Genomic DNA, 25,790 nt, shown 5'->3' with positions numbered 1-25,790 from the left:
AGAAGAAGCAGGTGAAGGCTCTATATGATAGAGTCTGTCCTTGGGGGCTTGCTTTTTGATTTCTGTGATGGAATTGAGCTCTTCTAAGACTCCATGAGGGGGAAGTCACTTGATAGACACAGTGGCTGCCCCCCCACCTCAGAGAGACTCCTTGACCTGGGGAAGCCACAGGAAAGCCCAAATGAGGCCATAGAGGAGGCATCCCTCAGCCTTCTGAGGCCAGCCTCAAGCCCAAGCAACAGGCATCCTGGTATCTCTCAATGGTACCAACTTACTGTGAATGGGGACCCAACAAAGGGGTCAGCAGCCAGACCTCAAAGAGGAATCAAATGGTTACATTAGATTTGCCTGGTGTTGTATTCACACACGTGTCTTTTGTACATATATCTTCCAGGCATCTGGCACTCAACAGGGAAGTATCTGTCCTCATGGAAAACAGCTGATTGAAAGTAGAACTAGGGTATGTGTCATCTCTGTTTCTTTCTATCTCTAACCCACAACCAGCAGTCCTTTTGCTAGTGAGGATGGACTAAGTCCTTTTGCTAGTGAGGATGGGCTAAGCATGGACCAATGGATAGTTACATAGATACATAGAAAAAATATATAAAGAATGCATACAGTATATACATAATATAGTTATAAACATAACAGATATGTATTTGTGTAAGAGCATCCAGAAGGAAGGCCATGAATTTTATTATTCTGGGATTCACATTATTAAAAGATAATTTTTTTCATGTTTCCTTTGTGTTGCTGAAAATAAATACAGGTTGATGAAAAAGTAACATATGAAAAGAATAATTAAGGGTCAAAGAAATCCCATTAATCAGAATATCCCCCTGCCCATCTTTTTTACAATTAAATAAATGGGCACAGCAATGGGTCATCACCACACTATCAGTCAAGGTCCCATCTCTTTATGGCATCAGACAATAGACCTAACAGCCGCAAGAGCTAACTATGTGGGAGTCTTGGTTACACAAAAAGACCATGTATCTTCCTAAATGGGCAGAATAATAATTTCCTGCTGATGAAGGACTTTACAATTTGGCCTGTCTGCCTGTGAGTAAGGCTAAATTGTATGCATGCATGACTTCGTGTCACGAGATCCTGTCTTTAAATATGAGCCCCTCACATTACCCAGAATCCACTGCTCCCTCATTAGTATTCCCCACACCTATTCCTCACACACAGAGTGTCTATCCCAGTTGGCCATATTCTAAAGCAAGTTCAAGTCTGTCCTACCGATCACTTCTCCCCACCGACCCACCAAACTCCCCTGCACTCTAACCTTGACCAATTTCTCTGCTTCACGTTCATCATTTAATGAGCAACAAATATGTAGGAAGTCATGTGCAAGCAGCTGGTATGAAAGAGAGACACAGAAGATACGTTTCCCAGCTTTGAGGAGTTGATCAACCAACAGAAGAAATGCACGTTTGAGCAAATGCATTCTAATACCAGGAAAAATACACATACATTGCTGTGGAAAAACTGAAAAAAGAGTTACTAATGCCAGCCACGGTGAGACGAGGCTTTATGAGAGACGTAATCCTGTGCAAACCACAATCTAAACGACGAATGGAATTTTCTAGGCAGAAGAAGTGGGGAGGGCATTCCAGATTGAAATAACAGCTTGAGAAAAGGCAAGAAGGTGAGAAATTGCATGGTGGGTTCTGTTGTGCTAGAAGATTATAATGAAACCAAACAAAGCCAGCTTGCACAGGGCTTCAAACCCTAGTTAAGGAGATTGAACATCTAAACTACTCTGTGGTTAATAAGCACTAAGAAAAAAATTTGAGGAGGAGAATGGCATGATTTGACCTTTGTTTTAGGAAGCTAATTCTAGCAGCGCTACAAAAGGAAGACTTGAATGGCAAAAAAAAAAAAAAAAAAAAAAAAAAAAAAAAGCAGAGATGTGTGCTCTGTTCAGAATGTCCTAAAGGGAAGTTATCATCTTCTCCCTCAGACCTGTCCCTGACCCTTAACCACGTATTCCTTAGCTCAATAAGGGCACACCATCCTCCAAATGACCCAAACTATAACCCTGGGACTCAACTTTGGCCCCTTTTTTCTCTCCCACTCCTTTCTCTTCCTCCCTTTCTTTGGCCAGCCAATCCATCAGAGTTGTGTTTATCTGCCAAGGATTTCACGAATCAATCCTGTCTTTCCACGCTTAACGTTCTGGAGCAGGTCCTTGGCATCCTTGCCAGGTGTCTTGCAACAGTTTCCTGTCTGAATGGGACAATTTTGCATAGGAAAGACTGTAAACAACTTATTCCAGAAGGTTCATGATCAGACTTGTGGACACAAAGATGAGAGGTGGAGCCAGCAGACGGGCCGATAACATCAGGGGAGCAATGGCACCAACAGAACAGCAGCAAAGGCACCAAAAACAGGATATCGGGATATACTAACTTCACCATGAAGTGGGAGGAAGTCACTCAGAAGACTAAGAAGAAACCAGCAGAGAAGGCATAGACAAAGGCAACATTGTCAGAGAAGCCAAGGTTAGAGAGACATTTATATGACATTGGACAGAGGGATGAAGTTGGATTTTAGCCTTTGCCAATTTAATGGTCCTCGGTGATCTTTGAGGATGTGGTTTCCGTGATAGGTTGGGGATGGAAACTGAACTTCTATGGGTAAATGAATGAATTGGTGGTGAGGATCTGGTAACATGCAGAAAAGACTGCTCTTGCATTAAGTCAGGTAGTGAGAGAAAAAACAATCATGTATGCCTGGCCCTTGCCAAAAGACGCCTCATCTTCCCTTCTCTCTCAAGGACATCTCCTCTTTCCCCTTTCCCTACTTCACACGACTTCAAAGAGGAGAAGTATAAGCTGCTGACATTACAATCCCTAGCCACACTCCACACCAATTTTCCATATCACTTTTGATATAACTCATCCTTTGAAGTGCATGAAGTCTGTCTTCATACCATGCCTGCTATTGCTGGGTCTGCCTGCACCAGTTTCCGTTAGCCCAAGATGTCCGCAGGAAATGGGCTGCATGGATAAAATTTAGTAGCACTTCTCCTAAATACGAGAGTCTAGAGAAATGCAAGAAAGATGGTCAAGAGATGGAAAGCCAGTCCCCCAGCCCCTCTCTACTTGGGCCAGAATTAGAAAATAAGGATTTCAGTGTGGAAAGATGAAGGCTTAGAAGGGAATATGATAGGCCTCTAAAAAAAAAAAAAAAAAAAAAAAAAAAAAAAAAAAAAAACATGATGGATGTGGCCAGAGAACACAGACTTAGTCACCAAATTCCAGAATATTAGACCCAGGGGGTAAATCTTGAAGCTTAAGAGAGGTTGTTTATGTTGGAGCCCTGACTAACTGTCCCTTTCTAAGGTTTTACAAATCTGACCTTTGTGGAGAGCAACGGATCTCAAATCCTTTTAGGCTGCACACCACTTCTTCAGCTGGGGAAAGAGAGCCACAGCTCCATTATTCTGTACCTGCTTGATGTCAGCTCCTAACAGGAGAAAAATCACCCTCATCAGACCTAATAGAAAGAAAGGTACTAGAGTTTATGAGATAGAAGTGAAATAATCTGTTTCTTATTAAATATCATGAGAAATTTATTAATTCATGCCAGAAACACAAATATAAACATTATCATATTTAGTATATGTGCTGCCGAAGCGAGCACTAAACATTATCATATTGAAAGCATTTATCCTGAAGGAGACCATCTGGCAGAGCCACGCAGACCACACTTCGAGAAGCAGAGGGTATGTGTCACCATGGCGGGCTCTTCCATTAAAGCAGCAAGTCCAAAGGAAGTGAAAACTTCAGGGTTTTGAGGGGAAGGCTCTGCAGTAATGACATCTGCTAGATGCGTGTCGCATGTTTCTTGAGAGGTGGGCCTGCATTTACAAGTGTTGTTATATGAAAACCTACATTTTCAAAACAAAGGGTGGGTATTATGTCAGAATCTCTCCCTTTAGAAATGGATGCTTTCCTCGGGCACCAAATTCCAGAAGAGTATTGACACACAAAGGTATAGAACACAATTGTTGGACATAAAGACTGGACGAAAGATGAAGGAGAACGTAGGAAATCTGAGGGGTTAGGAGACACCATCAATTATAGATTAACCCCAAACTGAAAATACCGTACAGTGTCATGAGATTATAAATACATGGTTCTTTCTTTGTGAAATGCAGTCTTAAACACCACACACTGGGCGGGGACTGGGTGGCTCAGTCGGTTAATGACCCTGCCTTTGGCTCGGGTCATGATCCCAGGATTCTGGGCTGGAGTCCCGCATCAGGCTCTCTGCTCAGCGGGAAATCTGCTTCTCCCTCTTCCTCTGCCCCTTTCCCCCGTGCCTTCTCTCTCTCCCTCTCTCTTTCTCAAAAATAAATAAAATCTTCAAAATAAAAAAAACCCAAAACCTGGGGGGAGGAGTCAAGATGGCGGAGAAGTAGCAGGCTGAGACTACTTCGGGTAGCGGGAGATCAGCTAAATAGCTTATCTAAAGATTGCAAACACCTACAAATCCAATGGGAGATCGAAGAGAAGAAGAACAGCAATTCTAGAAACAGAAAATAAACCACTATCTGAAAGGTAGGACTGGCGGAGAAGTGAATCCAAAGCGACTGGAAGATAGACCGCAGGGGGAGGGGCCGGCTCCTGGCGAGCGGCGGAGCAACGGAGCAAAATCAGGACTTTTAAAAGTTTGTTCCGCTGAGGGACATCGCTCCAGAGGCTTAACTGGGGTGAAGCCCAGGCGGGATCAGTGCGGCCTCAGGTCCCGCAGGGTCGCAGAAGGATCGGGGGTGTCTGAGTGTCGCAGAGCTTACCGGTATTAGAACGGGGAAGCCGGCTACAGAGACAGAGCCGAGGAGTGACTCTCAGCTCGGGGTTGCCTTGAACCGGTCGCAGGCTCGGTCAGCTCAGAGCGCGGCCGGAGGCCAGGCTGACGGGAGTCATTGGGCGCTGTTCTCTGAGGGCGCACTGAGGAGTGGGGCCCCGGGCTCTAGGCTCCTCCGGGCCGGAGACCGGGAGGCCGCCATCTTCATTCCCGTCTTCCGGACTCTACGGAAAGCGCTCAGGGAACAAAAGCTCCCGAAAGCAAACCCGAGCAGATTACTCAGCGCGGCCCCGGCTAAGGGCAGTGCAACTCCGCCTGGGGCAGGGTAAGGGCAGTGCAACTCCGCCTGGGGCAAAGACGCTTGAGAATCACTACAACAGGCCCCTCCCCCAGAAGATCAACGGGAAACCCAGCCAGGACCAAGTTCACCTACCGAGGAGTCCAGTTTCAATACCAAGGAGAGCGGCGGAATTCCAGAGGAGAAGAAAGCAAAGCACGGAACTCATGGCTTTCTCCCCATGATTTTTTAGCCTTGCAGTTAATTTTTTTTTCTTTTTCAATTTTTTTTCTTTTTCTCTTCTTCTGCTAAATTTTTTAAACTTTTACCGTTTTCTTTTTTAACGTTTTTTAAATAGTTTATCTAATATATATATATTTTTTCCTCTTTTTATATCTTTTCTTTATCGGCTTTCTTTTTTTAAATAGTTTCTTTTTTTTTTTTTTTCTTTTTGAACCCCTTTTTATCTCCTTTCTCCCACCTCATGATTTGGGATCTCTTCTGATTTGGCTAAAGCATATTTTCCTGGGGTTGTTGCCACCCTTTTAGTATTTTACTTGCTCCTTCATAAACTCCTATCTGGACAAAATGACAAGGCGGAAAAATTCACAACAAAAAAAAGAACAAGAGGCAGTACCAAAGGCTAGGGACCTAATCAATACAGACATTGGTAATATGTCAGATATAGAGTTCAGAATGACGATTCTCAAGGTTCTAGCCGGGCTTGAAAAACGCATGGAAGATATTAAAGCAACCCTCTCAGGAGATATAAAAGCCCTTTCTGGAGAAATAAAAGAACTAAAATCTAACCAAGTTGAAATCAAAAAAGCTATTAATGAGGTGCAATCAAAAATGGAGGCTCTCACTGCTAGGATAAATGAGGCAGAAGAAAGAATTAGCAATATAGAAGACCAAATGACAGAGAATAAAGAAGCTGAGCAAAAGAGGGACAAACAGCTACTGGACCACGAGGGGAGAATTCGAGAGATAAGTGACACCATAAGACCAAACAACATTAGAATAATTGGGATTCCAGAAGAAGAGGAAACAGAGAGGGGAGCAGAAGGTATATTGGAGAGAATTATTGGAGAGAATTTCCCCAATATGGCAAAGGGAACAAGCATCAAAATTCAAGAGGTTCAGAGAACCCCCCTCAAAATCAATAAGAATAGGTCCACACCCCGTCACCTAATAGTAAAATTTACAAGTCTTAGTGACAAAGAAAAGATCCTGAAAGCAGCCCGGGAAAAGAAGTCTGTAACGTACAATGGTAAAAATATTAGATTGGCAGCAGACTTATCCACAGAGACCTGGCAGGCCAGAAAGAGCTGGCATGATATATTCAGAGTACTAAATGAGAAAAACATGCAGTCAAGAATACTATATCCAGCTAGGCTATCATTGAAAATAGAAGGAGAGATTAAAAGCTTCCAGGACAAACAAAAACTGAAAGAATTTGCAAATACCAAACCAGCTCTACAGGAAATATTGAAAGGGGTCCTCTAAGCAAAGAGAGACCCTAAAAGTAGTAGATCAGAAAGAAACAGAGACAATATACAATAACAGTCACCTTTCAGGCAATACAATGTCACTAAATTCATATCTCTCAATACTTACCCTGAATGTTAATGGGCTAAATGCCCCAATCAAAAGACACAGGGTATCAGAATGGATGAAAAAACAAAACCCATCTATATGTTGCCTACAAGAAACTCATCTTAAACCCGAAGACACCTCCAGGTTTAAAGTGAGGGGGTGGAAAAGAATTTACCATGCTAATGGACATCAGAAGAAAGCAGGAGTGGCAATCCTTATATCAGATCAATTAGATTTTAAGCCAAAGACTATAATAAGAGATGAGGAAGGACACTATATCATACTCAAAGGAACTGTCCAACAAGAAGATCTAACAATTTTAAATATCTATGCCCCTAACGTGGGAGCAGCCAACTATATAAACCAATTAATAACAAAATCAAGGAAACACATCGACAATAATACAATAATAGTAGGGGATTTTAACACTCCCCTCACTGAAATGGACAGATCATCCAAGCAAAAGATCAGCAAGGAAATCAAGGCCTTAAATGACACACTGGACCAGATGGACATCACAGATATATTCAGAACATTTCATCCCAAAGCAACAGAATACACATTCTTCTCTAGTGCACATGGAACATTCTCCAGAATAGATCACATTCTTGGTCCTAAATCAGGTCTCAACCGGTATCAAAAGATTGGGATCATTCCCTGCATATTTTCAGACCACAATGCTCTGAAGCTAGAACTCAATAACAAAAGGAAATTTGGAAAGAACCCAAATACATGGAGACTAAACAGCATCCTTCTAAAGAATGAATGGGCCAACCAGGAAATTAAAGAAGAATTGAAGAAATTTATGGAAACAAATGATAATGAAAACACAACGGTTCAGAATCTGTGGGACACAACAAAGGCAGTCCTGAGAGGAAAATATATAGCGGCACAAGCCTTTCTCAAGAAACAAGAAAGGTCTCAGGTACACAACCTAACCCTACACCTAAAGGAGCTGGAGAATTAACAAGAAAGAAACCCTAAACCCAGCAGGAGAAGAGAAATCATTAAGATCAGAGCAGAAATCAATGAAATAGAAACCAAAAAAACAATAGAACAAATCAATGAAACTAGGAGCTGGTTCTTTGAAAGAATTAATAAGATTGATAAACCCCTGGCCAGACTTATCAAAAAGAAAAGAGAAAGGACCCAAATAAATAAAATCATGAATGAAAGAGGAGAGATCACAACGAACACCAAAGAAATACAGACAATTATAAGAACATACTATGAGCAACTCTACGCCAACAAATTTGACAATCTGGAAGAAATGGATGCATTCCTAGAGACATATAAACTACCACAACTGAACCAGGAAGAAATAGAAAGCCTGAACAGACCCATAACCAGTAAGGAGATTGAAACAGTCATCAAAAATCTCCAAACAAACAAAAGCCCAGGGCCAGACGGCTTCCCGGGGGAATTCTACCAAACATTTAAAGAAGAACTAATTCCTATTCTCCTGAAACTGTTCCAAAAAATAGAAATGGAAGGAAAACTTCCAAACTCATTTTATGAGGCCAGCATCACCTTGATCCCAAAACCAGACAAGGATCCCAACAAAAAAGAGAACTACAGACCAATATCCTTGATGAACACAGATGCAAAAATTCTCGCCAAAATACTAGCCAATAGGATTCAACAGTACATTAAAAGGATTATTCACCAGGACCAAGTGGGATTTATTCCAGGGCTGCAAGTTTGGTTCAACATCCGCAAATCAATCAATGTGATACAACACATTAATAAAAGAAAGAACAAGAACCATATGATACTCTCCATAGATGCTGAAAAAACATTTGACAAAGTACAGCATCCCTTCCTGATCAAAACTCTTCAAAGTGTAGGGATAGACGGCACATACCTCAATATTACCAAAGCCATCTATGAAAAACCCACCGCAAATATCATTCTCAATGGAGAAAAACTGAAAGCTTTTCCGCTAAGGTCAGGAACACGGCAGGGATGTCCGTTATCACCACTGCTATTCAACATAGTACTAGAAGTCCTAGCCTCAGCAATCAGACAACAAAAGGAAATTAAAGGCATCCAAGTCGGCAAAGAAGAAGTCAAACTATCACTCTTCGCAGATGATATGATACTCTCTGTGGAAAACGCAAAAGACTCCACTCCAAAACTGCTAGAACTTGTACAGGAATTCAGTAAAGTGTCAGGATATAAAATCAATGCACAGAAATCAGTTGCATTTCTCTACACCAACAACAAGACAGAAGAAAGAGAAATTAAGGAGTCCATCCCATTTACAATTGCACCCAAAACTATAAGATACCTAGGAATAAACCTAACCAAAGAGACTAAGAATCTATACTCAGAAAACTATAAAGTACTCATGAAAGAAATTGAGGAAGACACAAAGAAATGGAAAAATGTTCCATGCTCCTGGATTGGAAGAATAAATATTGTGAAAATGTCTATGCTACCGAAAGCAATCTACACATTTAATGCAATTCCTATCAAAGTACCATCCATTTTTTTCAAAGAAATGGAACAAATAATCCTAAAATTTATATGGAGCCAGAAAAGACCTCGAATAGCCAAAGGAATATTGAAAAAGAAAGCCAAAGTTGGTGGCATCACCATTCCGGACTTCAAGCTCTATTACAAAGCTGTCATCATCAAGACAGCATGGTACTGGCACAAAAACAGACACATAGATCAATGGAACAGAATAGAGAGCCCAGAAATGGACCCTCAACTCTATGGTCAACTCATCTTCGACAAAGCAGGAAAGAATGTCCAATGGAAAAAAGACAGCCTCTTCAATAAATGGTGTTGGGAAAATTGGACAGCCACATGCAGAAAAATGAAATTGGATCATTTCCTTACACCACACACGAAAATAGACTCAAAATGGATGAAGGATCTCAATGTGAGAAAGGAATCCATCAAAATCCTCGAGGAGAACACAGGCAGCAACCTCTTCGACGTCAGCCGCAGCAACGTCTTCCTAGGAACATCACCAAAGGCAAGGGAAGCAAGGGCAAAAATGAACTTTTGGGATTTTATCAAGATCAAAAGCTTTTGCACAGCAAAGGAAACAGTGAACAAAACCAAAAGACAACTGACAGAATGGGAGAAGATATTTGCAAATGACATATCAGATAAAGGGCTAGTGTCCAAAATCTATAAAGAACTTAGCAAACTCAACACCCAAAGAACAAATAATCCAATCAAGAAATGGGCAGAGGACATGAACAGACATTTCTGCAAAGAAGACATCCAGATGGCCAACAGACACATGAAAAAGTGCTCCACATCACTCGGCATCAGGGAAATACAAATCAAAACCACCATGAGATATCACCTCACACCAGTCAGAATGGCTAAAATGAACAAGTCAGGAAATGACAGATGCTGGCGAGGATGCGGAGAACGGGGAACCCTCCTACACTGTTGGTGGGAATGCAAGCTGGTGCCACCACTCTGGAAAACAGCATGGAGGTTCCTCAAAATGTTGAAAATAGAACTACCCTATGACCCTGCAATTGCACTGCTGGGTATTTACCCTAAAGATACAAACGTCGTGATCCGAAGGGGCACGTGCACCCGAATGTTTATAGCAGCAATGTCTACAATAGCCAAAGTATGGAAAGAACCTAGATGTCCATCTACAGACGAATGGATAAAGAAGATGTGGTATATATACACAATGGGATACTATGCAGCCATCAAAAGAAATGAAATCTTGCCATTTGCGACGACGTGGATGGAACTAGAGGGTATCATGCTTAGCGAAATAAGTCAATCGGAGAAAGACAACTATCATATGATCTCCCTGATATGAGGGAGAGGAGATGCAACATGGGGGGTTGAGGGGGTAGGAGAAGAGTAAATGAAACAAGATGGGATTGGGAGGGAGACAAACCATAAGTGACTCTTAATCTCACAAAACAAACTGAGGGTTGATGGGGGGAGGGGGTTGGGAGAGGGGGGTGGGGTTATGGATATTGGGGACGGTATGTGCTATGGTGAGTGCTGTGAAGTGTGTAAACCTGGCGATTCTCAGACCTGTACCCCTGGGGATAAAAATATATGTTTATAAAGTTGTTAAAAAAAAAAAAAAAAAAAGAAAGGATGAATACCCAGTTTTGTAGCATCATGGATGGGACTGGAAGAGATGATGCTGAGTGAAATAAGTCAAGCAGAGAGAGTCAATTATCATATGGTTTCGCTTATTTGTGGAGCATAACAAATAGCATGGAGGACAAGGGGAGATGGAGAGGAGAAGGGAGTTGAGGGAAATTGGTAGGGGAGGTGAATCATGAGAGACTATGGACTCTGAAAAACGATCTGAGAATTTTGAAGGGGTGGGGGGTGGGAGGTTGGGGGCACCAGGTGGTTGGTATTGTAGAGGGCACGGATTGCATGGAGCACTGGGTGTGGTGCAAAAATAATGAATACTGTTATGCTAAAAAAATTTTTAAAAAATTTAAAAAAAAAAAACCCAAAACCTCACACTGTCACACTTTTTTGCCGAAGGGCAGTAATACCTATGATTTGGAAAGTACATCCTCTCTGGAGATGGACAGAGCACTGGGGATGCACAAAGTAGAGAAAACCTTGCATTCCAGAAAAGAAGAAATGCTGATGGCAACTTGAAGAAACACCCAGTTCCCTTCAGGATCCAAGTGAATCCCTTTCACCTGGCTGCCCTCTATTTTCATAGGATTCCTGAAGTTGATGTGTGCCTCTTCTGCCTTCAGAGATGCTATTGTTGGTTGGATATCAGGTCTCCGCTACCCTTTTCCATATCTCTCTCCTCTGTGTCCCACATCAACTCCAGTGGGTGCACCTAGAGAATCAATGGAAGAAATTCCTCCGTCTAGAATAGGGAGGGCTGGCAGACCTTGACCTTGACAGTCTCAGCACTTGAGAGTTCCTTCCCATCACCAGCTTGCATCCTGCCCGACCGAGATCATCAGGCACGCACCTGCCAATGCTCAATCGCTATGTATGGAGTCATCTGAAAAGGGCCACACCACCCATAAAATGGTATTAGTATGATAGACTGCAGTCCTACTTAGGCATGTCTCAAATTCTAACGAGAATAGCCACATCTATCCCCTCGGAGCTCAGGATCTGTCAGGACTGGCGAGGCTGCAGCTACTCGAGGTCTCATGACTGTTTGGCTCAGACAGTGAGTCATCCAGATCATACAGGCTACATATGTTTACTGGCTCTTCATATCAAACACTTTAATGTGTATATTTAGAAGTGGAAGAAATAGCCGTCCTCAGTGATGACTCCTATAGTCTTCAGACTTTGAAAAGTTTAATAACAATTTTTAGTACTATCTAAGAGGTAAGATGTGCACGTGGTAAAATGCAAACTGACTCAATGATTAGGTTTCAAGAAGAATAACTTTAATTTTGTTGGCATCTTCTGCCTCTGTTTGCTCAGAGGCGCTGTCCCAAGTTGAGCCTTTCCCTACTCTCTCCTCTGTGCCACTCATCAACTCCAAAGGATGGACCAAGAGAATCAATGGAACATTCGAATTCCTCGGTCTAGAGCAGTAGCTTCTTGGGAGGCTGGCAGAGCTTTCCAGATGTTATCCGGGAGTCCTAACCTGCTATTAGCTTGGTCATGTGCTGTCTTCTCTGTCCACATCTATGATCTATTCATGACAGCTCATGCAGTGACTAATTAGATTACAAAAATGAGTGAACAAACTATCTGTCTGTGCTTCTTATAAGCTATTAGCCATTAAAAAATGTTAAGTAGGTAAATGAACGATGAGGAAGAGAGAGGGAATGAGAGTCAGAGAAACAGCAGGACTTCAGGGCATCTAATTCCATTTCCTCATCATATAGAACAAGAATCTGTGGTCTGGAGTGGGTAGAAGTTAAAGGAGAGAGATTGAGAGAAAGAAAGATACTTGCTTAATAATTAGTAATAATAATTATTTCTATAACTAACTCAAGGCAATCTTCTGGCTCAGTTTAGCATCAAATCACAGAAAAAACAGTCCTACAGAAAAAGCAGAAACAGCAATTCAAGTCTTAGCCTCCCCATAAAACACCAAAGAGAGGGATATACTCTTATTGTACATGCAAAATCTTAAAAATCTTCTGAGGACATTTTCTTCACCTTGGTGGCAATGAATCCCTCCAACTCCTATGCTTCTGCCTCTCTCTAGAACCTCTTAAAATCCTCCCTCTAATACTCAGGCCACCCTGTTCCTTTCTCCCCTCCTTAGCACTTTAGTATATAGATCCTAACTTTTCTGTTTTTTCCTTACTGCCCCACATTCTAGAACTAATGAAAGACTGGAGCTCTCTGACTGAAAGAGCCTATCAGTCCCAAGGTGGATAAACTTCAAAAATAAACTGACACATAGAGATATCATAATAAAACTCCAAAACATCAAGGTGAAAAAGATGTGAAAAAAAAAAACAAAAACAAAAAAACTCCAGAATATCAAAATGAAAAAGTCATGAAAGGCAAAAATAGGATAAGATAGATTACCTATGAAGGAGTGAAATTCAGATCAACCACAGAAGGTTCAAGAACATAATGGAACAGCAGCTTAGAAACATTCAGGAAAAATAAATTCAAACTCAGAGCTGTATAACAAGCTAAACTCACACTCAAGAGAGAGATTAAACTACGTTCTCAGACACACAAGCCCTCAAAATTTATTATCCACAGATACTTTCTAGCAGAGAAAAGAAAGCAAAAGAATAACCTACCAAAGGATATACTCCAGCAAAACAAAATATGAATATAAAAGGTAATCAGGTGACAAAGAAGAATGTATTCTTTCTTTTCTTTTTTTTTTTTTTTTTGTAAGTTAAGCTTTATGGCCAAACTCATGACCCCAAGATCAAGAGTCACATGCTCTACCAGCTGAGCCAGCCAGGTGCTCCAAATGTACTTGTGTTTAATTTTTGTAATTAAAAGGTTATTTTTGTGGTGGTTGCCACAGTGGGGTGGGGGAGAGATGAGCAAAATGAGTGGAATGGGAGGTACAGGTTTGCAGTTATGGAATGAATACATCATGGGGATGAAAGATATAGCATAGGGAATACAGTCAGTGGTATTGTAATGGAGACCGTTGGTACGGACACAGAGGGTCACTACACCTGTGATGAACACAGCATAACGTACAGACTTGTCACATCACTGTGTTGTACACCTGATGCTAACGTAACATTGTGTGTCAACTATATCTCAATAAAGAAAGAGTGATTTTTGAAAAGACTGGGGAGAAAGGAAATTAGAAAACACAATACTTTTTAAAAACTATTATGGAAGTGTAATTTACATACAATGTTATATCAGTTTCAAGTGTACAACATAGTCATTTGGCATTTCTATACATTACTCAGGGTTCACCAGGATAACTGTTCTCCCCATCTGCAACCACACAAAGTTATTACAGTATTACTGACTATATTCCCTAGGCTGTATTTTTTGTCTCCGTGACTTATTTATTTTTTATCTGGAAGTTTGCACCTCTTAATTCTCTTCACCTGTTTCACCCATCTCCCTACCCCCTCCTCTGGCAACAAACCACCAGATTGTTCTCTGTATCTGTCAGTCTGTTTCTAGTTTTTTGTCTCCATTTCATTTCACCTTTGCATCATATGTCATTACAGTTTACAAGATGCTTTCAGATAAATTGTCAGTAGCTAGAATCATGGGACCTACAAAAATATGATTTAAGAGACACTGCGTTAGGGGCGCCTGGGTGGCTCAGTGGGTTAAAGCCTCTGCCTTCGGCTCAGGTCATGATCCCAGGGTCCTGGGATCGAGCCCCACGTCGGGCTCTCTGCTCAGCGGGGAGCCTGCTTTCTCTCTCTGTGCCTGCCTCTCTGCCTACTTGTGATCTCTGTCTGTCAAATAAATAAAATCTTAAAAAAAAGAGAGAGAGAGACACTGCATTGGGGCAAATAATACTTCCAATAAAACTTGTAAATGCCCTCTGAGTGTAGAACTGTACCAGTCATCATGATGACAATGACCCTGGGTCTGCAGAGGGGTGACAAACCTTGGATTCAGCAGGCAGATTGTTTTTTTCACTCTGTCTACCGAGTTGCACTACATTATGAATTGTAGAGAAGGAAATGAATGGAGGTAAGAACTGCAAAATCCCAGACCAGCTGACTGCACAGCAAAGGGACTCGTTAGATGTCCGGTCCATGGGGTCTGCAGACTCACTCTGCGCAAGAGACCTGCTAATGAAATGTCTTAGCTCCCCAAAGGCTTCGAATGAGAGCTTCATGGGACTGTTGCCTATGTCATACGCCATGAGTTTGAGGCTTGGAATCTCTCATTTGAACTTTTTTACGCCATCCCAGTATATGAAAAAAAAAAAAAAAAGCAGCTGCCAAAAAGCAAACATTTCCCTGTCTCTAAAAATAAAATGCTGGCAACACTTCAGGCCTCTGTGCCAAGACCTGGCCCTTCCCAGGATAAACAATAGGTGGCCAAGCTGATCACAGGCAAGCACTGAGCCCGGGAGTGGGCCAGAGGCCAGCCTGGAATGCCTAGGTCGAGCCATGAGCGGCTGTAAAGCAAGAAGCCAAAAGTGGCCCTCCCACCACTCCCTCCTCCCCAGCTGATGAAGGACAGCTGCCACCCCCCAGCCAGGGGCCAGGTGTGGCTGAGTTGGGGACAGCCTCGGATTACACCAGAAACCTTGACCCAGCAGAGGTCACAGAGCTCCCACTGTCCCCTGCCCCCAGAGCCCCAGGGTGCACAGTGACAGATTTGAAGGCTATGAGAGCCTGTCCAGGGAATGCTCCCTGGGAAGGAAAGTTTCCTAAGGTTCCATCTGCATCCGTCACTCAGGCTTGGGCCCATCACCTGTCAAACGCTCCTCGCCCAGCTGAGAGCCCTCACCTGCTGCAGGGAGACCCCGCACAAGAACCTTAGCATAAGAATGCTGTAGTTATGGCCATCAGTCCCGCTCTAACTGCCTCCCACCTTCCACGGCATTTGTTCAAGCCCTGTGCCTTGTCATTAGGGTTCAAATCTTCCCTGGACGACAAGCGTGGTCTTTGGCTGGGTTGGGGAGTTGAAAGGGCTAAGAGGGGGTGAGGGGAGGAGAGAGACTAAATATAGCAAATATTTGTGTGCATAATCACTCCATAAACATGCTTTAGTGGAACAGAGCGGAGGACCAACCCAGATGACGGATGTCACTCACCCGAGTGTCACATCATAAATAAAACTGAATGAGACCATTCTCCTACAGAACCAGAGTGACGCCTGTTCACACTATAAATATTTATGAAGTCATGGCCCTTAAAAGACTTTCTTTTTCCAGGTAAGTCGACTTTAACAAAAAAGCGGAGCCCGAGCTTTTCCTAACAATTATGGAATGGTCACTGTAGCTTTTCAATGGGCATCCCATGGAAAGGGAAAAGAAAAAGAAAGAAGAAAAGGGAAAATAAGGCCCCGATCCAAGAGGCTGCTGCATGGAGATCTCATTTATGCCAGTCAAAACTCATTCTCATTCCAAAAGTGACAGCCTTCTCTGAGGTGGCGGAAACCAGAAGAAGCACTATCGGTCCCCGTTGCACCCAGGCCTGTGTAATGAAGGAAGCACAAACACATCCCTGTCATCCAAATTCAGACCCCTCCCACCACCTCTGCTGGGAGAGACATTCTCCTTAGAGCTCTTAGCCTGTCTCTTAGTAACCAAAAAAATGTACACCTCACCCCATTACTGTGCTTGTGTGCAAAGAATTCCCGGAATGTGCCGATGTGTGCCTGGGTGTCTCTCAGGTGTTTATGTAGAGCACCCCCCCAATCCTGCTCTTACTCCTGATTGCATTAGTGATAGCACCCACAAACACCGCTGGAATCCTACCAGCTTTTCCTGCGTGCTCGCTCTTCGACACACATTACTGCAAAGAAAGCAAACACCCCTTGGGCTCGCAGCAGCTGGGCCTCATCCCCACTCCCCTAAGTCACCTGGAGCTCCCAAGCCATTGTTTCCAGGACAATACAAGCTAATTTTCATGTCGCTTTGCAGCACACACACTACTCATCACTTCAATGCACCAAAACCCTTGCCCAAGTCCAGCAAGCCTGTTTCTTTCCCAGGGAGGGCCTTCTGTCCAGGCTCCCTTCCTGCAAACCTCAAGGTGGCCCCTGCTACGTCAGGCTGAACGGGCCCCACAGGGAAAAGGTGAAGAACCTTCTGCTCTAGCCTCTAGGAAGTCCTGTCCCACAAGGAACAGGAACCTCTGGTTTTATGAAAATGAGTCACAGGCTGCCTTGACTGTGCCTATCTGGGAGGCTAGGGCTGCCATGTATGGTCCGAGCTCTGTGCCACCCACCTCTCCATGTAAGTCGGAGTTCTTTGCCAGGACAGCCTGAGTCATAAAACTCAGCACATTCCTTAAGCGTTGGATAGTCTTTCCTTGTTATTACTTTGCTTTTGTTCTAGGCAGCACCTGGTTTCATTTTAAAAACCCAAATAAAATCTCATGGTCAGGGCTTGGGTGGGGTGGGGAGATAGAAAGGGAAGAAAAAGAGCAAGAAGGGAGTGAAGCCTAGGTTAGGGGAATCAAGAAAGGGCTGCAAACCACCAGCCCACCACCCCACAGGCGAGACCCAGAGCAGAACAGAGAGGGAAAACTGCAGAGGGGAGAGCAGGAGAAAGAGGATGGACTACAACTAAAGTGAGTTTGATCAAAGTCCTTGCAGTATGTGACAGGGCACTTGATGTCTTGGGCTCCTCCCCAAATTAGGCAACAGTACTAAAAGCCCAGTGACCTCCTCTGAGCCCCGACTCTTTCTGAGTCTTCTCAATAAACCAGTAGGCATATTTTTGATGAATTCTAAGGAACTTTGCAATTATAACACTATCATTTTTATGAACCTGTTTCCTTTTCTCTTTTCCTTATTCTCCTTATGTGTAAGGGAATATTTTCCCACAAGCTAATATTTGTGGGGTTTTTTTGTTTTTTGTTTTGTTTTGTTTTGTTTTTGTCTGTGGCGGGTAGTGGAATGGGAGACAACAAAGGATAATGTGTAGACCCAACCACACAAATGTTGCTGGTCGAACTCAATTTCTGTGGCCAGGTTATTTTGTAAACTCATCTGTAAAGCTGTTAACACAGAGTTTTAGAATTAAAACAGAATTCTAATAATTGGTGTTTCGCATATAGCAAATAATGAATGAATGAATGAATGATACACGTTAACATAGAGAACTGTATTTCCTTGGAGTAGTAAAGCATATTAACTGTAGCATAAGACCGGGACCATAGGGTACTGGACTCACAACTCGAGCAGAGGCTTTTACCTCTCCCTGCCTGAGATTCTCTAAATGAGGCTGGCAAAGGCAAAAATCCTGGAGGTTCCTGAGTGGCCCCAAGGCTGCATTTTCAATGCACGGTTTGGCGAGCTTAATGGAAACCATACGAAGGGATCCCGGGAACCAGACCAGATGGCTTCCCGGGAATGTATTTAGCTTAACCTGGGCTAAAGAACAAAAATAACCACTAGGAGTTCGGGGGTGGGGGTGGGGGGGTGATAGCGATGGTGGTACGACTTTTAATGAATTACCTCTTCTATTCAGCAGGAATCAGCAGAACACGGTCTGGGTAAATGGAAATAAATGGAGCAGGGGCCAGAGGGCGGGGCGCGACGTGGGGAGGAAGGGGTAGGAGGCTGCTACTTTCGTAACCACACAGTTCCTCCTGCCCTCAAAGGACACCAGCCCTTGCGGCCCTTCGCTGCCCGGGACCGCGACGGGTTCGTTCCCGCGCGCCGCTGGGTCTCCACGCCGCAGCGTCAGGCAGCCGCGCCCCGGCTCCGCCTCCGGCGCGCCCGGCACGGGAGGGCGGTCCGCGGACAGGACGTGGGAGGGAGCGGGGGACGGAGCGCGGAGGGAGGCGGGGGCAGAGAGCGGGGGAGAGGAGCCCGCGGCGGACGAGGGGCGGGCCGTGGGCGGAGCCTCGGGGCAGCGGGGCCGCGGGGCCCCTCTGGGGAGAGCCGGGGCGTGAAAGGCCGCGATCTCTCCGCCCCCAGCGCCCGGCCTGTCGAGCCTCGCGTCGCCCCCGCCACCCCCGACGGCGCGGGCGCGTCTCCTCCCCAGCGACGCCCCGGGCGGGGGGAAGGCAGTCGGTGGAAGGCTGCGGCTCTGCGGGGCAAGTGCTCTGAATACAAAAAAGCCTTTCTCACGCCCCTGCGCCCCTCCGCGCCCGGGTCTCCCAGATGGAAGGGACAGGCTCCTCCACGCGGGAGCCCACAGCTCGCGGGGTCACAGCACTATTTCTGTGGCTCTTGCGGAGAAGTGTGACTCCCAGGTATTTCCCTTTGAAAAAATCAGTAATGATTATAACGATAACTTTTGTTCCCGCTTCTAAGGTCTGGGGGTGTTTGGAGCCCGGGAAGGTGTCCCAGAAAGCCAGCCTGTGAAGTCTAGATGTTAGCGGGCCCGCTCCTACCTCAGAGTCCTTAAGCAAACCGCAGGCCTCCGCCTTTGGGACTTGGTTTTGCGACTCAGCTAAGTGACGGTAACGGTCGTCCCAGACCACAAGCGGAGCGCTGGTCACCTTCTGAGTCTTCAGACGAGCCAGCCAGGCTTGCGGAGTCACCCCGTGCGTGCAGCTGGAGGAGAACGGCCCGCTCGTTAGCGCTCGACCCCCGCAGAGGTCACTCTGTGCGCCGGACTGGGTGGGAATGACGTGGCCGAGCCCTCATTCTTAGGCAGGAGCTGGGACTGTCCTGCGTTTTCCTCCGTCTCTGTTAACCTTCCTATCACAGACATCGCGTCTCTGTCAGGAAGGCCAGTCAGTAAGCAGGAGAGAGGGAAAACATTTGGGAACTCTGGAATCCCAAAGGAACTACCACTGCTTCTCCACTGGCCTTGCCTAGCCCTCCCTTCGTGGTAAGATTCTTTCCCCCGTCTTCCCTGCTGTTCGGTTAGGCTGGAATTCCCGGGTGCGAATTTCTCTGCTTTCCAGGTTGGCAACGTGCGTTTCTTGAAGATAAGACCCGGAAATACCGATATTAAGAAGATGGTTACCAAGGCATTAGACGCCAGGCGAATACCTTAAACAGTGAGAATAATCCTTACCGGTTGCTGAACATTTCATTCAATCCCTGCCTGTTGCTGATGGGGGGAGTTTGTGCATTTCACATCTCAATGCCTGTTCTCCTCCCCCAAGATAGAGCACCTCTGAAAATAAGAGTTTGCCTCGTCTAATAAATTAAAGGTCATGATTTATTTTGTGGTTAGAATTTCAGGCCCAAGGTTTCCCAAACAAGCACCCCATGTTCATTGTGTGGACAGAGTGGGGGGATATGGAGGTGGGGAGAGGGCGACAGGGGCTGGGGGGAGTACTCTCTGCCTGTTGTACCCTAAAAACAAGAGTGGGATGTAATGCCACTAATTTGTCAGGAATTGTTGACTGAAAAGGCTACTGTGAGGTTAGGAAAATCACTTTAGGGGAGGGGGGGGTGGGTGAAGTACCTCAAAGAGAAAGGCAACTGTTCCCCACAACAGCTGCAGCCACTGGCAATGGAATTGCTTGGCGCCAGTACAGCTCCATGCAGCAAGAGGGATTTATTTATTTAGCAATAGTTAATGATTCTCCCAAGTAACTCCCAGGAGGCCCAGCTAGCGGTAAATATACTTTCAGGAAATCATCTACCCTTCCTAGAAGGATGCAGCAACCCTACAGTGAAGGGAGGTCCTTGCACCCCCCTCTCCAGCCACGCACAATGTATCTTTCAGTAGACTTGCCCAGCTCCAACCCCCACCCCCAAAGAACTCCCTCCACAGCCTGCCACAGCCCTGCCTTCTCATGCTTGCCATGCTCTGTGAGAAACTTATCAACTCCTATAGCAGAAAAGTCAAGAAAAGTGCACAATTTCTGGAAGGCCATCATTCAATGGACTAATTACCTGGGAACCCAGGTGGGTTGTCCAACCCTGCCCCATTAGCTGACTTTGTCAGATTAGCTAGTTGGTGCCCATAAATGAGCATTTTCCAAAGTGATATGTTTATACAACCAGGGGTTCTTGTGAAGATGTTAGGTGGTACTTGAGTAACACTTCTAATTTTAATGGTCAGGTTTTTGTTTTGTTTTGTTTTTCTTTTTTTTTATTGTTTTGTTTTTCTAATACACATAACTAGAGTACCAAATCCATGGTGTCACAAATATAATTACCTAGGGTGAGGCTGGGATTTTTTTCAAGTCAATTTAAAGGTAAATCTTTAAAAAAAAAAAAAAAGGAAGAAGATAGCAAGAATAATTGTAACTTTTATATTAAATGAGGTGAAGTTAGTGGAGTGCTTGCAGAAAACTGGTTTTTATTCCTTTTTTTCAACTCATTCTTTAGGAATCTCTGCCAGAACTCTTAAGACATAAAAAGAATTCCATTTTAGCAGTCTGTTAAAAAAAAAATTACTGGATCTTGAGAAAGTCTGATCAGGCGAGACAAAGCCCCTGCTCTGGAGGGCCATGTGAGGGGGAGCAGAGATGTAGACATTGGATATGGAAGAACAGGCATCTGAGGAGAGTGAGGAGAGTGGGCACCCAGGGTGGGTCCCAGAAAGGAAGGACAATCTGAGAACTCATTGCCCTTTTTTGCAAGAGGCAGAATCCATCAAATCACTGATAACGCTGATGAAAATTTGGGCAGTAGGAGAGAAATTTCCAATTACCTTAAGCCTCTTTGGGGCTTATTTCCACAACAAATGGAGAAATCGACACAAGAATGTTCATGATGCTTTGAGAAAGAATGCTCATCAGAACAGTCTACTTTTCTGTTAATCACATGATTATAAGTTTGGGATCACCTTCCTACCAATTCTGCACGTACACACACCACCATCCTTGCTTCCACACCATGCACACTAACTGACACCACCCCAGGAATCCACTGTTGGGTGACAAGCAAAAACACTCTTACATGCTTCAGAAAGTCTTTCCTTAGTTGATTGTAGTTGATCAGGTTCTTAGATACTGGCTCTTTAATTCTCATACCTAGTAGAAAGAGACAGGCAATGTATAAGTGCTTGTGATAGTCTACCGTGAGATGAATAAATGAAATTTACTTATATTCCTAAATCACTTTTTTTATTGTGTTATGTTAGTCACCATACAGTCCATCATTAGTTTTTGATGTAGTGTTCCAAGATTCATTGTTTACGTATAACACCCAGTGCTCCATGCAATCCGTGCCATCCTTAATACCTAGCACCAGGCTCACCCGTCCCCCCACCTCCCTCCACTCTGAAACCCTCAGTTTGTTTCTCAGAGTTCACAGTCTCTCATGGTTTGTCTTCCCCTCCAATCCCCCCCTTCACTTTTCCTTTCCTTCTCCTAATGTTCTCCATGTTGTTCCTTATGTTCCACAAGTAAGTGAAACCATATGGTAATTAACTTTCTCTGCTTGACTTATTTCACTCAGCATAATCTCCTCCAGTCCCATCCATGTTGATGCAAAAGTTGGGTATTCAATCTTTCTAATGGCTGAGTAATATTCTATTGTACTATATGGACCATATCTTCTTTATCCATTCATCTATTGAAGGGCATCTTGGCTTTTTCCATAGTTTGGTGATTGTGGCCATTGCTGCTATGAACACTGGGGTACATATGGCTGCCCTTTTCACTACATCTGTATCTTTGGGATAAATACCCAGTAGTGCAATTGCAGGGTCATAGGGTAGCTTCTAAGTCACTTTTAATCAATAGTTCCAAACACTCACATCCATACTAACCTCCAGCCCCGCCAACTTTTCCTACCACCACACCCTTCTCACAAATATGCTCTTTTTTAAAGCTGTTGCTGGCAAATGTCTGTCTGGGATTTCTCCCTCCTCTTATTTCTGCATCCTGCCATCCGTACCGTTACGAGAGGTACAACAAAATAACACGGTGCATGACAGCAGGAAAGAAGCAGAAATGCAGAAGGCCTTAAATGGCCTCGGACTCTGGAAGGGAGGAAATTATCAGATGAAGACCATAATTAAAATGAAGGCAGAACACGATATAAAGTGATAGTTTGGGACAGGACTTACATGATCTTTCATAATTTGGAGGTGCTGTAGAAAAATCACCAAACAGAATTTGGTGTACCTATGAAAAAGAGAGATAAAAATAAATACCAACCACCTTTACAACAATAGAAATTTAATAAAACTGCTTTTCCAGTGTTGTGGTTCCTCATTCAAAAGGCAGTTTTTGATACTGCTGTCAAAAGCCATTGTAATAACAGACACTAACAGTAGAATACAAAGACAAAATGGGGAAAATATTGATAAAATAGGATAGGCAAAAGAGTACTATCCTAATATAGAAGCAGCACATACAAATCAATGTAGTAAAGCAAGACACCCTAATAGAAATGTGGACAAAGAAAATGAATATAATCAATCTTCATTATTCATGGATTCCAGGTTTTCCAGTTTTCCTACTCTATAAAATTTATTTGTAACACCAAAGTCATTATATGCAGCATTTTTGAGGCATTCAAGGACATTCAGAGAGCACAAAACAATTCGAGTCACCTGACATGCATTTTCTCAGTCTTATTTCAGCTCTCATCTTTAAACAAATGTCCTTTGGGGGGGCCTATATAGTGCCACATTTTCTGCATTTTTATGTTTTTTGTTGGTGATTTCACTGTTTAAAATGGCCCCCAGTGTAGTGCTGACATGCTGTGTCATGTTCCTAAGTGGAAGAAGACTTTGATGTGCTTTATGAAGAAAACATATTTGTTAGATCAACTTCATTTAGGCATGAGTTAGAGTGCTGCTGGCTGTATAAGTGCAACGTTCATGAATCAACCAAACTTATGAAATAAGGTATCTTTAAATAGAGACACACATAAACACAAATTTACAGTTGATGAAAATGTGACCAGGGGCTCACAGGAGCTGGCCCTACATTTCTCCTAGGAGCAATGGTCCAATAATTCAGTGTTAGTAAGGACTTTAGAAAACATCACTATCTCAAATTATGAGAATTGACTATAATCACAAAAGAACTATGAGTAACTAATAGAAGATGCTCAAACTCACTAATAAAGAAATTAAAGTTAAAAGGAAATTAAAATATCTTTATCCAAGTAGGAAATATTAAAATTATTTTTAAAACCACTGTTAGAGAAAATATAGGAAAACAGCCACTGTTGAGTACTGCTGGTGCACGAGGCCAGTTTTCTAGAAGGGAATTTGGCCATATATCAAAGTTTAAAATAAGCTTAACTCCTGATCCGAGAAGTCTACTTATGAGAAAGTACCCTGAGGAGATAATTGTACAATTGCAAAAATTTATATTTAAATTTATTCATCACTGCATTGTTGATAATAGTTGCCAGTTTGAAAAACCTAAATGGCTGGCAATATGAGGTATTTTAAAATTGTGATATATCCAGTCCATGAAATCTTACATATCCATAAAAATGGTAAATGTTATTGCTAACACTGAAAGAATATGTCCATGAAAATATTCAGTGGTTAAAGCAGATCAGAGGACAGTAAATCCCATCAGTGTTTCCTGTGTACGTGCGTGTGTGTGTGTGTGTGTGTGTGTGTGTACATGGATGTGTGTGTGCATCTCGGTCTATGCATCAGCATAGGGAGACATTTCTAAGGACGTTCACTAAAATGTTCATGGTGATTATCCCTGAGGGTAGGGAAAGGATTTCAGCTACTTTTTACTTTGTCTCTATTCCTCTGTATTATTTGAAAGTTTAAAATCTGACAAAAGGTGTTTTTGTAACATTTTTTATTATTTTATTTTTTTCACTTAACAGTTTATAACCTTGGTTGTTTATTTTTTTATCCCCATCACCTAAAAGAAAGTTACACACACAATAAATAAGCACTCACAAACAAGTGTTTGATGAATAAATAATTCTAAACAACTCCAACTTTGTTGTTTTATAAAATATGCAAGGTACAATGATTTAAGCTCTCTCCGTTTAAATGATGGCTGAGAAATTTTGGACTTACCACACTGTGTTTGACATCAGGTGCATTTTTAAAAGAACTGGTTATTTGAGGAAATAGTCCTGCATACATATAAAGAGGGAAAATGAGGATTAAACCCAGTGTTAGGATAAAATCTCTTATACTCCTGATCATACCATACAAATAAATTGTACACACGTGCCTTATTTCGCTTTAGAATTTGACCAACAGAAAAGTAAGAGGTAAAACAAAACTGTGACGAAAAGTTAATTCATAGTAAATACTTTGGAGCTTTTGCGGGTACAGGTAATTTTTTTTTCTAATGGTACACATTTCAACTTTATTTTATTTTTTTTTTATTTTTTTTTTAATTTTTTAATTTTTTTCATCAACTTTATTTTAAAAAGAAAACCATACTGGTAACAACTAGGAGACATTGAAATTATATAAGTCTATAATTTAAAAATATTATTAAAATAACTCAGTTTTACATGTCCTTTGGCTTTCTCAATGAGATTTTTTTGAAGATTCAAGTAGCAGATGTGTTTCAGTCTTTGTTAATTTTCTTGAGTTTTAATTCAGCTAAAAATAATTAGCTATGTCCCCTTTCTCAATCTAAAAATAGTTAACCTTTCAAACGCTGCTCTTTTTATTTTTAAAGATTTTAGTTTTTTAGAGCAGTTTTAGGTTCACAGCAACACTGAGAAAAAGATACATAGAGTTTCTAAATACTCCTGCCCCCACACAGGCATAGCCTCCCATCATCAACATTCCCCCACCCCAGTGGGACATTTGTTAAAATGCTGGACCCTACACTGACACATCACAATCACCTTTCCCATTACAGTTTACTTGTGGTGTTATACAATCTATACGTCTGGACAAATGGATAATGACATTTGTCCATCATTAGAGTATCATACAGAATATTTTCACTGCCCTAAAAATCCTTTGTGCTCTGCCTATTCATCCCTCTTCCTTCCCAGCCCCTGGCAACCTCTGATCTTTTTACTATACCCATGCTTTTGCCTTTTCCAGAATGTCAGGTAGTTGGAATCATATAATATGTAGCCTCTCAGATTGGCTTTTTTCACTTAGTAATATGCACATCAGATTCCTCCATGTCTTCCACAGCTTGATAGCTCTTTCTTTTTAGTGCTGAATAAATCTTGCATTATCTGGATG

The 25,790-nt window shown here is 42.9% G+C and overlaps 1 protein-coding gene and 1 long non-coding RNA gene across 7 annotated transcripts in view; one reads left to right on the top strand and one right to left on the bottom strand.

Moving 5' to 3' along the window:
- The window catches only part of C2H4orf51 (chromosome 2 C4orf51 homolog), a 79,689-nt gene that overhangs the window by 21,858 nt on the left and 32,041 nt on the right, over positions 1-25,790 (bottom strand). For 4 of the 6 annotated variants that reach the window (XM_047717568.1, XM_047717573.1, XM_047717570.1 and 1 more), the window contains exons 3-6: positions 24,648-24,706; positions 22,710-22,767; positions 21,596-21,669; positions 19,123-19,285 (exon numbers count right to left, since the gene is read on the bottom strand). In XM_047717568.1, the coding sequence (XP_047573524.1) occupies positions 19,178-19,285; positions 21,596-21,669; positions 22,710-22,767; positions 24,648-24,706 (299 nt within the window). In that variant the 3' untranslated portion in view covers positions 19,123-19,177. Of the gene's footprint in view, positions 1-3,715; positions 3,902-11,358; positions 11,508-19,122; positions 19,286-20,973; positions 21,307-21,595; positions 21,670-22,709; positions 22,768-24,647; positions 24,707-25,790 lie in introns of those variants that run through there. The other 2 variants (XM_047717569.1, XM_047717574.1) reach the window with 2 other exon arrangements.
- LOC125093009 (uncharacterized) lies at positions 18,607-19,910 on the top strand. The gene is made up of 2 exons (XR_007125129.1): positions 18,607-19,565; positions 19,642-19,910. It is a non-coding gene; the product is annotated as an uncharacterized LOC125093009 (long non-coding RNA).

The sequence above is a fragment of the Lutra lutra genome, chromosome 2, assembly GCF_902655055.1.
Source record: "Lutra lutra chromosome 2, mLutLut1.2, whole genome shotgun sequence".
Taxonomy (NCBI): domain Eukaryota; kingdom Metazoa; phylum Chordata; class Mammalia; order Carnivora; family Mustelidae; genus Lutra; species Lutra lutra.
Note: the sequence above shows the minus strand (reverse complement) of the source record. Positions and strands in the feature narration are given on the sequence as shown.